We start from the raw sequence: 15,497 nt of genomic DNA, 5'->3' as shown, positions 1-15,497 counted from the left end.
TGCCAACCAGAAAATGACCTATTTATCCCAACTCTGTTTCCTGTTGGTTAGTCAATCCTCTGTCCAAACTAATAAATTGCCCCTAACCCCATGTGATCTTACCTTGTGTATTAACCTTTTGTGCGTCACCTTATCAAATGCCTTCTGGAATTCCAGATATACTACATCTACAGGATCCCCATTATCCACTTTGCTTGTTACATCTTCGAAGAACTCCAGAAAATTAGTCACGATTTACCCTTCATAAAACCATGCTGACTCTGATGGTTTGGGTTTTGACTTTCTAAATGTCCTGTTATTACTTCCTTAATAATGGATTCTAACAATTTCCCAACGACAGTTGTTAAACTAACTGGTCTATAGGTTCCTACTTTCTGCCTCCCTCCCTTTTTGAATAAGGGCATTATATTGACATTTTTCCAATCCACTGGAACCTTTCCCACATCCAGGGAATTTTGGAATATTATAACCAATGGATCCACTATCTCCACTGCCACTTCCTTTAAGACCCGAGGATTTAGGCCATCAGACTCTGGGGACTTGTCTGCCTTCAATCCCAATAGTTTGCTCAGTACTTTTTCCGTAGTGATGATGCTTCTTCTATGGGCCTCCCTTTCTATAACCTCTGCACTACCTGTTACTATTGGGGTGGTACTAGTGACCTCCACCGTGAAAACTGCGGCAAAATACTGATTTAGTGTCTCTCCATTTCTGTGTTCCCCACTATTAACTTCCCAGTCACATCCTCCAAGGGACCAACATTCACTTTAGCTACTCTCTTCCCATTTATTTACTTATAGCAGCTTTTGCTATCCGTTTTTATATTTTGTGCTATTTTCTTTCATAATTTATCTTTGCTCTTTTTATTACTTTTTTAGTAACCCTCTTGATCTTTAAAAGTTTCCCAATCTTCCAGTCTGCCACTGGCCTTTGCAATATGGTATGCCTTAGTTATTGTCTTTATGTTATCCTTAACATCCTTGCTTAGCCATGGATATTTTTTCCCCTCTTAGAATCTTCCTCTCTGGAGTATATTTTAGTTGGGAGGAATTGAATATCTCCTTAAACATCTGTCACTGCTCATCCACTGTCCTACCTTTTAGTCTTCTGTCCAGTCCAGTAGGGCCAAATCTGTCCTATGTAATTACCTTTGTTTAACTCCAGAACGCTAGTGTGGGACTCCAGTTTCTCACCCTCATACTAAATTTGAAATTCTAGCATGCAATGATCACTCTTTCCTGGAGAATCCTTAATTGTGAGATCATTAATTAATCCCACCTCATTACATAATACCAAATCTAGAATAGCCTGCTCTCTGGTTGGTTCCACAACATATTGCTCCAAAAAACAATCTCTAATACATTCAATGAACTCTCCCTCTAGCTACCCTTGCCAATTTAATTAATCCAGTCTATATGCATATTAAAATCACCCATGATTATTGCTGTACCTTTCTTACAAGCCCCCAGTATTTCCTGGTTTATACTGTGCCCCACTTTGGAACTACTGTTTGGGGACCTATAGATTACTCCCACCAGGGACTTTTTTCTCTTGCTATTTCCTATTTCTACCCAAACTGATTCTGCAGCTTGATCTCCAGTGCCTATATAATTTCTCACCACAGCACTCATCTCTTATTTTACTAACAAAGCTACACCACCTCCTTTTCCTTCCTGCCTATCCTTCCGAAATACTGAGTACCCTTGGATATTCAATTCCCAATCCTGGTTTCCCTGCAACCATGTCTCAGTAATCGCCACTAAATCATACCCATTCGTCTCTATTTGTGCTGTTAACTCATTAATTTTATTCTGAATGCTTTGTGCATTCAGATACAAAGCCTTTAAGTTTGTTCTATTATCAAATTTCCCTACTCTTGTACAATTCCTTGTTGCAATATGACGTTCACACATTCTGTCCCTACCTTTTATTTTCTGGTAACAATCAGCCTCATCATTAACCTGCACTCCTACCTTCTCCTTTAACTTTGACTTTCTAATTTCATGCAACTAAACCCTCCCACCCACTATTTGGTTTAAAGCCCTATCTACAGCCCTAGTTATGCGATTCGCCAGGACTCTGGTCCCAGCATGACTCAGGTAGAGCCCGTCCCATAGGAACAGCTCCCTCCTTCCCCAGTACTGGTTTCAATGTCCCATGAATTCAAACTCATTTCTCCTACACCAATCTTTGAGCCATGCATTTACCTCTTTAATCTTATTGACCCTGTGCCAATTTGCTCGTGGCTCAGGTAGTAATCCGGAGATCATTACCTTTTTGGTTCTGCTTTTTAATTTAGCCCCTAGCTGCTCATATTCCCTCAGCAGAACCTCTATCCTCGTTCTACCTATATCGTTGATCCCTACGTGGACCACGACAACTGGATCTTTCCCCACCCACTCCAAGTTCCTGTGCAGCCCAGGTGAGATATGCTGAACCCTGGCATCAGGTAGGCAACACAGCCTTCGGGACTCTCGCTCCTGGCCACAGAGAACAGTGTCTATGCCCCTAACTATATTATCCCTGATTATGACTGCATTTCTCTTTTCTCCCCCCACTTGAATGGTTCCCTGTACCACGGTGCTATGGTCAGTTTGCTCATCCTCCCTACAGTCCCTGCTCTCGTCCACACAGGGAGCAAGAATCTGGAACCTGTTGGACAAGGACAAGGGCTGAGGCTCCTGCAACACTACCTCCTGGATCCTTCTACCTGCCGCACTCATAGTCACACCCTCCTGTCCCTGACCACTGGCCGAATTCAAGGTAGTTAATCTAAGGGGTGCGACTGTCTCCTGAAACACAGTGTCCAGGTAACTCTCCCCCTCCCTGATGTGTCGCAGTGTCCGAAGCTCAGACTCCAGCTCATCAACTCTGAACCGGAATTCCTTGAGCAGCCAACACTTGCTACAGATGTGGTCACTGGGAACCACAATGGGGTCCACCAGCTCCCACATCATGCAGGTACAGCACATTGCCTGGCCCTGCATCTATTTTATTTAATTAGATTTTAATTTGTTTTTTAAATTTCCAACTGGTCTTTAGTTTTTAATTTGTAAAATATTTCTCCTATTCACCTTTTAATCTGAAATCAACTTAGAATAGGTAATTCAAATTAGCAGTTACTTACCAACCAATGATGTCATGTGACATCACTGTGATGTCACTCTGTTTTTTTTTCTGTTTTTACTCCCTTAAAATACCCAAAAATTAGATTATTTACACTAGGAACCTTGAGTCCCTAAAAAAAAACACCTACTATATTAAAAAAGAACTGTGGACCTTTCTCTGAACTTTAGTTCCTTACCGAGCTATTTAAAGTTCTTCCCTAACAGCTGTTACTCACCAACCAATCATCTTGCAGCTTTCCTGTGATGTCGCTGTTGACTTTTCTCTTTTCAAAACTCCGGCGCGCCTGGACTGCTCTAGGCACAGGTCCGACTGCTCTCCAATCCCGAAAGGTAAGTGAAGGCCCCGAGCCTCGCACTGAATCTATCTGCTCCCAGTTCTAGGCGTTCTCACACAGGTCTGACTGCTCTCTGCTCCTGAAGGTAAGTATAAGTAAAACGTATTATAAGTTCAGACAGTGGGCCTGAAGATGATCATAGTCTAAGAAACAGGTCACAAACTTGTGAAAGGAAGTCTGGTTGTTGGAGGGACAGGTCGAGTAGTAGTAGTCCAGAAAGGGATAGGAACTCTAGTAGAGGACGTGGTTTCACAAGAGCAAGGACCAGAGAGCAGGCGAAGGGTGCCACAAGAAGTAGGAGCCCTTACAATAGAGAAGCTGTATTGGCAACTAACAAGTTAGACAGTAAATTGATAAAGGATGCAAAATAAAAAGAGCTTGACAGTTGGAGAAAGTTTGGCATATACACGAAGGTGCCAGATAGATGACAACCAGCATTGTCCCATAGATGGATCTGTGCAGAGAAAGTACTTAACGATGGTGCGTATAAAGCGAAGGCCAGACTTGTAGCTTGGGCATTTGAGAAACGACTAGGTGGCCAGGAAGTTAGAGTGGACTCCCCAACAGCAGGAAAAGCAGGTTTGAAGATTTTCCTAGCCCTTTTAGTACCCACTCATGGGAATATAAGTCCATTGACATCAAAGCAGCATTTTTGCAAGGGGAGAAAGTTCAAATGGAAGTATTTTTTAAAGCCACCAAAAGAAGCTGGAGATATAGAAGGGAAATTATGGAAGCTAAACAAGTGTGTTCAGTGGGTTCAGTGATGCATCCAGGGTGTGGTATTTTTCAGTTCGGTCTGTCCTACTAAAAGCTGGTTGTGTTCAACTAATGGTGGATCTGGCAATGTTTTATTGGTACTGTGAAGAGAAACTAGCAGGCATTTTCTTGATGCATGTGAACGATTTTCTGTGGAGGATCTGAGGCATTTGAGAAATTTGTGGTAGATAAAATTCTGCAGGAATTTAAAATTGGAAGTCATGCTTCGGCAGCTTTTAAATATATAGGGTTAAATATTGGGCAGACTAAGTTGGGGGTAACCCTAAATCAACAGTCTTATCTAGAGGATGTTAATAGGATCCCAATAAATTGGGCCAGATCCTCACAAAAAGAAGCCTCTGCAATTAAGGAAGAAGTAGACCCATTAAGGAGCTTAATCAGGCAGTTGAACTGGTTGTGCACACAAACTAGGTCGGATGCTTGCTATGATGTAAAAACATACTACTGTTGGGGAAATGCTGAAAGCAAATAAGGCATTGAAGAGATTGAGTTTTGACAAATGTTTCCAGCATTGGGTGACCGAGAAGAAATGAAATTGGTCATTTTTAGTGATGCATCACACGCTAATCTTCCCAATGGTTATTTGAGCGCAGCAGGGTTCATTATATTTTTTGTGGGAAGAAATGATAAATGTTATCCGTTAGCCTGGGAATCGAAGAAAATAAAAGAGGATAGTTAAAAGCATCTAGCTGCTGAGACACTTGCACTGATAGAAGCAATAGCTATGGATATGTATTTATCAAGTATTTTAAAGGAACTCTTATATAAGGGGCAATCGGAGAAAGGTTTTCCTATAGAATGCTACATAGATAACTATTCTCTCTGGGACAATGTCCATTCGACAAAGTGTCGCAGAAAAGAGGTTGAGAATTGATCTCAAGTGTAAAAGAAATGTCGGAAAGAAAAGAAATTTCCAAAATAAAATGGGTTGATGTGAGTCATCAGTTGTCGGATTGTTTTATAAGAGAGGTGCTCATTTGAAAAAATTGTTGGATGTCCTCGAAGAAGGGCGGTCTCGTGTTATGGTAAGTTAGGAAAACGTGGACATTTTGTTACGATAAGATCGCTTTCTCTTTAAACAAGTTTTTTTAAAGGGGGGAATATACAGCATGATAATGGCTGGTGCTGTTGAAAGTTAATGAGAAATAATGTAAAGAAAAATGTGTCATTATTTTGTTTATTATTTTTCTTATATATATGTATTTAATTTAAAGAATAAATTGGGTATCTGTTAGGGTCTGAAGTTCTGTTAATGGATGATAAATACCTGTTAGTTCAAGATAATCGGGTGAACAGCTGTTGGGTGTTAATTAGTTAATTGTATTCATGTGCGTATATATATATAAAGAAGAGCCAGCCAGCACTGGCGGGTGGTGGTATTTGGAGAACAGAAGTAAGCTCTGTGGAAAGCAATAAACAATCTCCACCAAAGTATCCTAGTCTCAGTGTCTTCTTCACAAACAGGCTTGGAAATTTCTCTAACACTGGATAGGGTAGACACTGAAAGATTGTTTCCACTAATTGCGGAATCTTAAACACGGGGGCACAGTCTCAGGATAAGGGGCCAATCATTTAGGACTGAGATGAGGAGAAATTACTTCACTCAAAGGGTTGTGAATCTTTAGAATTCTCTACCCCAGAGGGTTGTGACGCTCCATCGTTGAATATAATTAAGGTTAGGATAGACAGATTTTTGGTCTCTCAGGGAATCAAGGGATATGGCAAGCGGGCAGGAAAGTGGAGTTGAAGCAGATGATCAGCCATGATCATATTGAATGGCAGAGCAGGTTCAATGGGCCATATGGTCTACTCTTGCTCCTTTTTCTTGTGCTTTTGTGTTCTTATAATAGTACCAGGGATGAGAAGATACATTTATAATCTGCAATCTGAGAAACCAGGATGTAATCATAGAAGCTAAGATGTTAAGGGGTAATCTAGCCAGCGCTCTCAAAGTTTAGAGAGGGTAATAAAAGTGAAAGATTATTTCCTACTGCAAAGGGCACACATCAATTTAAGATTTGTGCTAGAACCTAGGAACAGGAGTAGGCCATTCAGTCTACCGAACGTGTTCCTCCATTCAATTAGATCTTGCCTGATTTCTATCTTAACTCCATTTGCCAGCCTTGGTTCTGTAACCTTTAATATCCTTGCCTACGAAAAAGCCATCAATCTCAGTTTTTAACTATTCAATTAACCTCACCTCAACAGCTTTTTTGGGGGCTTGTGGGGGAGGGGGGAGGGGGGGGGGGTGGTGAGTTCTAGATTTGCATTACCCTTTGTGTGAAGAAATGTTCCCTGACATGATCGCTGAACTCCCTAACTCCCTTGTTCTGGGCTCACCCAACAGAGGAAATACCTTATCAAATCCATTAATCATCATAATCACCTCAATTAGATCACCTCTTAATCTTCTAAGATCAAGGTAGTCTAAATCTAGACTATGTAACCTGTCCTCAATTTAATTCTTTGCCCCACTATCATTGTACAATATTGTAGCCATTATATATATTGTCACGCCAACTTGCTTTGTTGAATGATCATTTTCTTTAATCCACTGACTGGAGATCTGAATTTGTGTTTTTTGAAGAAATTTTAAAAAGATAAAAAAGATGACTTTGCCGGCAGCTTAGGATGGCCACCTAATGTGCAATACTGTATCCTCCATTGCAAGGCTTGTGAGATGGAGATGAAATGGCTGCTCATGCCCCAGAAATAACCAAGACCCAGGTAGTTTAAGGGAACTACCTGTTCTTTTTAGCAAGGGAAACTGCTACAATGTTTGAATCACTGGGTGACTGTCATGTGACAAGCCCCTCCTCATCTGTGGTGTTAAGCTTATGTTTTTCTGCAGCAGAAAAAGGAGAAGCTTTTGGACTCTGACATGTGCAGACCTAAGTGGAGGTCTCTCTCTCTTCCCCCCATTCCAGCATGAAAGCTTCAAATCCTGCTTGTCATACTTCGGCTACAATCAGAAACCCCGCTGGAAGAAATCATCTGCATTCCTGTCTCCAGGAGACCCACTGAACCAGTCGGCTACCTCTTCAAACTAAAAGCCTCATGTTCACCGAATTCAGCTAGAAGCCAGCCGAATCACCAAACACCAGACTGTATACCCCTTTTTTCTATGGACTCTAACTCAACCAATTACGTTTGCCCACTCTGTAACCTATTTGTGTATGTGTAAACCTTAGTGTGTGTGTGTGTGTAAGTGAAAGTTGGCACATAGTTTGTTATTTTTATTAGTTTGGTTTAGGTACAATAAAGTTCTTTCTTTGTTAAACTCAAGAAAACCTGTCCGATTGGTTTAGTTTAGAGATACAGCACTGAAACAGGCCCTTTGGCCCACCGAGTCTGTGCCAACCATCAGCCACCCATTTATACTAATCCTACACTAATCCCATATTCCTACCACATCCCCACCTGTCCCTATATATTTCCCTACCACCTACCTATACTACGGGCAATTTATAATGGCCAATTAACCTATCAACCTGCAAGTCTTTGGCATGTGGGAGGAAACCGGAGCACCCGGAGGAAACCCACGCAGACACAGGGAGAACTTGCAAACTCCGCACAGGCAGTACCCAGAATCGAACCCGGGTCCCTGGAGCTATGAGGCTGCAGTGCTAACCACTGCGCCACTGTGCTTGTCATGATCATAGCAAGTAATTAATCACACACCTACTGAATTGGCCAGTACTTCCACTTTAAGAAAGAATTAAACCTGTTGTGGTCAAACAAGGAGAGGGAAAAGAGGGAAGCCCTTCGACCCCTCCTCACTTGACCATAACTGTTTATATATAGTCATGAAGGTGCTTCCATTATTAATGTTTTTTGAGGACTTCTGTTTAAAAGACTGTGGAAAATACCTAAGGAGATGCTGGACTTGTTTTTGTTAAAAGGGTCACTGGAAGGACACTTGGGACTTTGTTTAAAAACAAACACTTACTGGAAGTCACATATCTTAAGCTAAGTAAAGAACCGGAGCCTTCTGGACTATGGAACTATTTGGAGTTTTTTTACAGTCACATGTCTAGATTTATGGTGGTCAGGCGTTTAGGTTTTGTTTTTGGATTGTTTGGAGTGCAGTTGTTGTATATCCTGCTAATAGAGAAGCCACCCAACGCATCCTTTGCCATAAAAACAAAGTGCTGGAAATATTCAGCAGGTCTGGCAGCATCTGTGGAGAGAGGAACGGAGTTAACATTTAAGGTCTGTGACCTTTCATCAGTGCATCCCTAGAAGTTGTAGCCACAGTTTGTCAGTGTTGTGAGCTCAGTAGAAGAGGTGCTGATCAATCAACTGCGCTGTTCTGGATAGTATTGTTGCAACTGCACCCATCCAGGTGAGTGTTGAATATTCGATTATAGTACTGACTTGAGCTTTGTATATGATGCAGAGGTGAGGGGTCAGGAAGTGAGACACTCATTGCAGAATACCCAGTTTGTGCCCTTCACCTGTAGACATGGTGTTCTGTAGCTGTTCCAGTTAAGCTTCTGATCATTGGTGATACTGTTTAAGGCTAGGGAGCTGTGGATGTAAAAGGTGCCTTTTCTTATTGCAGTTGGTCAATGCCTGGCACCTAATGTAGCATGAGTGTTACCTGTCAATTGTCAGCCCAAGCTTAGATGTCCAGATCCTCTGTTGACTGGCATAGGCTGCTGTATTTTTGAAGGAGTTTTGAATGGAACTGAGTCATCAGCAAACAGCCCCACTTCTGACATTATGACATTATGTTTAAACAGCTGAAGATGACTGGGCCAAGAAATCTACTCTGAAGAAGTCTACCTCTGCAGCGCCATGCAGTAGAATAATAGAGAACCATTTTTCAGATGATAGCATTGATTGCATTTTACCTTACCACAGTATTCTCCTCTCTGCCAATAGGAAGGGGTACACAGATGTACAGAGGCAGGAAATTATGCAAGTAAATACTCCCTCTTATGGTATAATTCACAACACACACATCTTAATGGAATCAAGGGTTCCACTGCTATTTTAGAAGGAAAATACAGCAGGTTGCTCCTCAAATCTTTGCTGCTAATACCTTTGTGGAAACCCTATATCTTTCATTGCATTTTCACATTGGTTTTGCATTATTATGCTTTACCACATGTACCTGTGTATATTTGAAGGCACTGGTTGAGTTTGAGGAGCATCAAAAGATACCTTAACTGAGTTTTATTCAAGAATTCTGTGCAAATGTTGATCTAATGGAGATATGAGCCAAAGTAAATAACAGATGAATTTTTCTTATTACAGGAGTGTCACAGCATAGTGGTTATTTTAGTGGACTATTAATCCAGTGGCTTGAGCTAAAATTCAGAGATGTAAATTCAAATCCAACCATTAGCAATTGTGATTTGTAAATTCAGTTAATAAATATAGAAATAAAGCTAGTATTGGTAATGATGACCATGAACCTACTACATTTTCATAAAACCCAACTGGTTTATTTGCTGTCCTTTAGGGAAGGAAATATACTGTCTTTACCCAGTCTGGTCTATAGGTGACTCCAGGTCCACAGCAATCTGGCTGACTTAGCAGCAGTGTAAAATGGTCCATCAAGCCACTCTGGTATCAAAAATACCACGAGAAGAAACGATAATCCATGGTTCTAGAATGTGCAACACACCACCTTCTCAAGGGCAATAAGGATGGGCAGTAAATGTTACCATTGCCAGTGATGCCCACATCCAGTGAATAAAAAAAATTCAACAGGCAGTAGCTGAAACAGACCCTTAAATTTTGATATTGTATAAATTAGAATCATAGAATTTTATAGCCCCATTTGGCTATTCACACCTGCCCCTGGCATCTGAAAGAGCAATATGCATAGTGCCATCTCACTGTCATTTCCATGCCCTTTTTTTTTCTTTTTCAAATGTTTATCTGTTTTCCTAAGATCTATTATGAATCTGCTTCCACCAGTTTCTTACAGGGCCTTCTGGGTCTTAATAACCCGCTAAGAAAAAACAGCACTTCTAGTGTTCCTCCTCTTTCTTTTGGTGATGTTCTTACATTTATGTTATGTAGTTACTGACTAATTGCCCAGTGCAACTAGATTTACCCTATTTACCTTCCAGTAATTATTTGTATTTCAGGGCCCCACTGTGGATTCACATTTCTCATCCATTTTGATGGATTTAACCTAATTAAGGAGGGAAGAATTGCATGCAATGTATCTTTAACAAAGTAGTGTCAGAGATGTTGAGTAGATTCACTCAAAATTATTTACTCATCCTAAAACATCCCAGCAGTTGTAGGAAAATGGTTGAATGGAAAAATCCAGAGATACAATCTGTAAACCTATATCTTCTAAAGCAAAAGGACACGACTAGTGGGAAGCACTTGCCTGCTATAGTACTTATCCCTATGTGATTCTACTCCATTAATACGTCTCTGTAGTTCAAAGTACCTAAGTATTTACTGCTGAGACAGGTGCAATAGACACATTTCAGAAATTCTGTATAATATGCTATAACCACTATCAACATCCTGGGGGTCACCAAAAACTGAACTGGACCAGCCACATAAATGCTGTGGCTACAAGAGCAGGTTAGAGGCTGGGAATTCTGTGGCAGGTAACTCACCTCCTATCTCCCCAATGCCTGTCCACCATCTACAAGGCACAAATCAGGAGTGTGATGGAATACTCTCCACTTGCCTGGATGGGTGCAGCTCCAACAACACTCAAGAAGCTCGTCACCATCCAGGACAAAGCAGCCCGCTTGATTGGTACCCCATCCACCACCTTCAATATTTAATCTGTCCACCACCGACGCACAGTGGCAGCAATGTGTACCATCTACAAGATGCACTGCAGCAACTCACCAAGGCTCCTTTGACAGCACCTTCCAAACCCGTGACCTCTACCACCTCGAAGGACAAGGGCAGCAGATGCATGGGAACACTACCACCTGCAAGTTCTCCTCCAAGCCACACACCATTCTGACTTGGAACTATATCGCCGTTCCTTCACTGTGACTGGGTCAAAATCCTGGAACTCCCTTCCTAACAGCACTGTTTGTGTACCTACACCCCAAGGACTGCAGCGATTCAAGAAGGCAGCTCACCTTCTCAAGGGCAATTAGGGATGGGCAATAAATGCTGGCATAGGCAGCGATGCCCACGTCTCCCGAACAAATAAAAAAAACTGACATTATTGTTTACAGCTACTCCCTTTACAAGTTTTTGTAGTAGGGAGAAAGAAAGGCTCAATTCTGTTTCAGAAAATAAAAGAGATGTGGATGCAATTGGTATCCAATTTGCTGCAAACATAAAGGATATATCATTTGTAATCATTGAACCCTGGGTACCAATTTCCAAGCAACAGTGGGAAGACTAAAAAGCCTCAGTAGAACAATTTCGGTTGAGAGCAATTTTTTGAGTGCAATGACCATGCTCCGGAGTGGAATTCATTGTGTTGTCCATTTCTAGAACGTGTTACTGACATCGCAATGGGGAACATTGAAGCTAGAGCAAGAAGAATGACTGAAGTGCAGATACCAAGTTTAGAGTACGGTATGCAAAGAAGCAAGGCTGATATAAAGTGAGTACTGACTCTGCACATTACCTCATCTTCTTTAAGAGTGAAGTAAAGGACATCATAACAGGCACAGAAAACTCTCATGTGCTCATGGATTCTAGGTCAAGGTGTTGCTGCAGATGGCAAGTGTTCTTCTGGATCTTTGATGGGTTTTTACACTGTCGCTAGGTGAGAATTAATTTACCACTGGTGATAATCAGTTACCACCAATGGCAGCTTAGGAGAATTGCAACATAGCAATAGAATAGTAGCAGTAATATCAGGAGTCCGTAAAATTTTTTAAAGTGGCACACCACCTCTCATTACCACATCATTGTACTAGATGTCAAATTGTAAATTGATACTGAATTAAGAAGAGAAATAAATGTCTCTGTTGCAACCAAACCATTTCTTATCTAGTTGAGCTGCTTTTCTGCTCTATCTTTACTTCCAGCTGTAGCTGTGTTTCTGGTGTAAACACTACCAGATCATGGTTTCACCCTTAAATCTGGCATTCATTATCAATAGTGTAACCGACTCGAAGGCCGGGGGTTTATCTGGGTGATGGGAGTCTTGACCACCGGCTAACGCGCTGGTGAGAACCCCACGTCACCTCCTCCGGTGAATGCCTGCCACATTACATGCCATGTAGGCACTTAAGTGGACAGCGGCAGGCCTTCCCCGGGAGTAAGGACCCCGGCGACAGAAGTCTCACCCGCTGAGAGCTGCTGGCCAATCAGAGGCCAGCAGCTCTTTAACTGAGCAGCGCCACCGTGGAAGCAGTAGCTGCTGCCAGTACTGAACTTAGCGGAGGTGCTGGACCCAGGCCACAGGTGAGTCAGTGCAGGAGAGGTTTCACGATTGGGGGTTGCGGGGGCGGGGGGGCGTTGGCAGCAAGAGCAGGGGGTGGCTCTCAGCAGTCCCCCCCCCCCCCCCCCTCCACTTCCTGATGTCAGGACCTTCGATCAGGCACTGTGCCTTCCCCCCCCCCCCCCCCCGCCAGCCCTCCAGAGCTGGCAAGCAACCCACACGGGTTTGCTTGGTGTGCTCCCCGTGCGGCGACAGGCCTGCCTACTGCTGGGCTAATACCAGTGGCGGTGGGATGAGACCCTTAATTGGGTATTAATTGCCCACTCAAGGGCCTCAATTGGCAGCGGGGACTGAAGGCCATCAATGGGCCTTCCAGCCCTGGACTTAATTTGGGTGGAGGCTGGAAGGTGGCGCCCCCGCCCTGCCACCATCCCTCCTGATTATATGCTCTCCCAGCCTCCAAAGTCACTGTGGGGGAGAGCATAAAATTCCCCCTAAATAGGCAATTCATCAAATGTAATGAGAGTAACATTCATACCCTACAGGGTTGGAAAATTTTCCAGTATGTTTAATGTCCACAGGTTAAAATAACGACATCTGAGGGTGATCGGCACATTTGGCAGCTCAGAAACTTAATGAGTGGGTTTCCTGTATTACAGCAGTGACTACACTTCTAAAAGTACTTCATTGGCTGTAAAGTGCTTTAGGATGTCCTGAGGTCATGACAATTGCTATGTAAATGCAAATCTTTCTTTCTAGAGACTCTCAGAGGTTTCTCTGGTTTGTTTTAACTTAATTGCATTTTGAACAGCCGGGACGGAATCTTGAGAGCTGGGAGAGCAGCAGAAGGTTAGAGATTGAGGAGAGACAGCGACTGAACAAATAGTAGATTAGATATCAACAGAGAAACAAGAATCATAGAAAGTTTATGGCACAGAAAGAGGCCACTTGGCCCACCGTGTCCTTGCCAGCCGAAAAGGGTTCCACCCATTCTAATCCCACCTTCCATCATTTGGTCCCTAGCCCTGCAGATTACGGCACTTGAGGTGCATATCCAGACTTCTGTTGAACGAGTTGAGAGTTTCTGCCTCGACTACCCTTTCAGACAGTGAGTTCCAGACCCTTTTCCTCATCTTCCCTCTAATCTTTCTACCAATCACTTTAAATCAATGCCCCCTAGTCACTGACCTCTCTGCAAAAGTAAATAGGCCCTTCACCTCCACTTTATCCAGGCCCCTCAAAATTTTGTACATTTCAATCAGGTCTCCCCTCAGCCTTCTCTGTTCCAAGGGGAACAACCTCAGCCTATCCAATCTGTCCTCATAGGTGCATTTTTACAGTCCAGGCAACATCCTCGTAAATCTCTTCTGTACCCTCTCTAATGCAATTACATCCTTTCTGTAATGAGGTGACCAAAACTGCTCACAGTACTCAAGTTGTGGCCTAACCAATGATTTATACAGTTCCAGCATAACTTCCCTGCTCTTATATTCTCTACCTCGGCTATTAAAGGAAAGGATTCCATAAGGGGAGGCGGTGGACTATTGTCACTGGATTAGTAACCCAGAGACCGAGGCTATTGCTCTGGAGACATGGGTTGGCATCCCACCACGGCAGAAGGTGGAATTTGAATTCAATTAATAAATCTGGAACTAAAAGCTAACTAATGATGGCCAACCAAACCATTGTTGATTTTTGTAAAAACTCATCTGGTTCACTAATGTCCTTTAGGGAAGGAAATCTGCTGTCCTTACCTGATCTGCCCAACATGTGACTCCAGACCCACAGCAATGTGGTTGATTCTAAAATGCCCTCTGAAATGACCTGGCAAGCCACTCAGTTATATCTAACTGCTATGAAGTCAATAAGGAATGAAACCAGCCAGACCACCCAGCATCGACCAAGGCACTGGAAACGACAATGGCAAACCAAGCCCTGTCGACCCTGCAAACTCCTACTTACGAACATCTGGGAGTTTGTGCCAAAGTTGGGAGAGCTGTCCCACAGCCTAGTCAAGCAACAGCCTGACTAGTCATATTCACGGAATCTTACCTTTCAGACAATGTCCTAGACACCGGCATCACCATCCCTGGGTATGTCCTGTCCCACCGGCAGGACAGACTCAGCAGAGGTGGCGGCACAGTGTTGAACAGTCAGGAGGGAGTTGCCCTGGGAGTCCTCAACATCGACTCCAGACCCCATGAAGTCTTATGGCATCAAGTCAAGTATGGGCAAAGAACCCTCCTACTGATTCCCCCCTCCCGCCCTCCCTCAGCTGATGAATCAGTACTCCTCCATGTTGAACAGCACTTGGAGGAGGCACTGAACATGGCAAGGGCGCAGAATGTACTCTGGGTGAGGGACTTCAATGTCCATCACCAAGAGTGGCTCGGTATCACCGCTACTGATCGAGCTGGCCGAGCCCTAAAGTTCATAGCTACTAAACTGAGTCTGTGGCAGGAGTTGAGGGAAAAACATACTTGACCTTGTCCTCACCAGTCTGCCTGCCACAGATGCATCTGTCCATGACCGTATTGGTAGAAGTGACCACTGCACAGTCCTTGTGGAGACGAAGTCTCGCCTTCACATTGAGGATACCCTCCATTGTATTGTGTGGCACTACCACCGTGCAAATAGGATAGATTTTGAACAGATCTAGCAATGCAAAACTGGGCATCCATGAGGTGCTCACCAGCAGCAGCAGAATTCTACTCAACCACAATCTGAAACCTCATGGCCCAGCATATCCCCCACTCTACCATTACCGTCAAGTCGGGGGACCAACCCTGGTTCAATGAAGAGTGCAGGAGGGCATGCCAGGAGCAGCACCAGGCATACGTCAAAATGAGGTGTCAACCTGATGAAGCTACAACTCAGCACTACTTGTGTGCCAAACTGCGTAAGCAGCAGGCAATAGAC

At 43.2% G+C, this 15,497-nt stretch overlaps 1 protein-coding gene across 1 annotated transcript in view; it reads left to right on the top strand.

Moving 5' to 3' along the window:
* Positions 1-15,497, top strand: part of obscnb (obscurin, cytoskeletal calmodulin and titin-interacting RhoGEF b) — an 868,128-nt gene that overhangs the window by 727,016 nt on the left and 125,615 nt on the right. The window contains exons 131-138 of the mRNA XM_068053434.1: positions 2,635-2,763; positions 3,333-3,458; positions 6,091-6,141; positions 8,196-8,408; positions 8,986-9,045; positions 11,681-11,764; positions 11,891-11,957; positions 13,390-13,427. Coding sequence (XP_067909535.1) covers positions 2,635-2,763; positions 3,333-3,458; positions 6,091-6,141; positions 8,196-8,408; positions 8,986-9,045; positions 11,681-11,764; positions 11,891-11,957; positions 13,390-13,427 — 768 coding nt within the window. The remainder of the gene's footprint in view (positions 1-2,634; positions 2,764-3,332; positions 3,459-6,090; positions 6,142-8,195; positions 8,409-8,985; positions 9,046-11,680; positions 11,765-11,890; positions 11,958-13,389; positions 13,428-15,497) is intronic.

The sequence above is a fragment of the Heterodontus francisci genome, chromosome 2 (genome assembly GCF_036365525.1).
Source record: "Heterodontus francisci isolate sHetFra1 chromosome 2, sHetFra1.hap1, whole genome shotgun sequence".
Classification (NCBI taxonomy): Eukaryota; Metazoa; Chordata; class Chondrichthyes; order Heterodontiformes; family Heterodontidae; genus Heterodontus; species Heterodontus francisci.
This window is presented reverse-complemented; position numbering and strand designations above follow the sequence as displayed.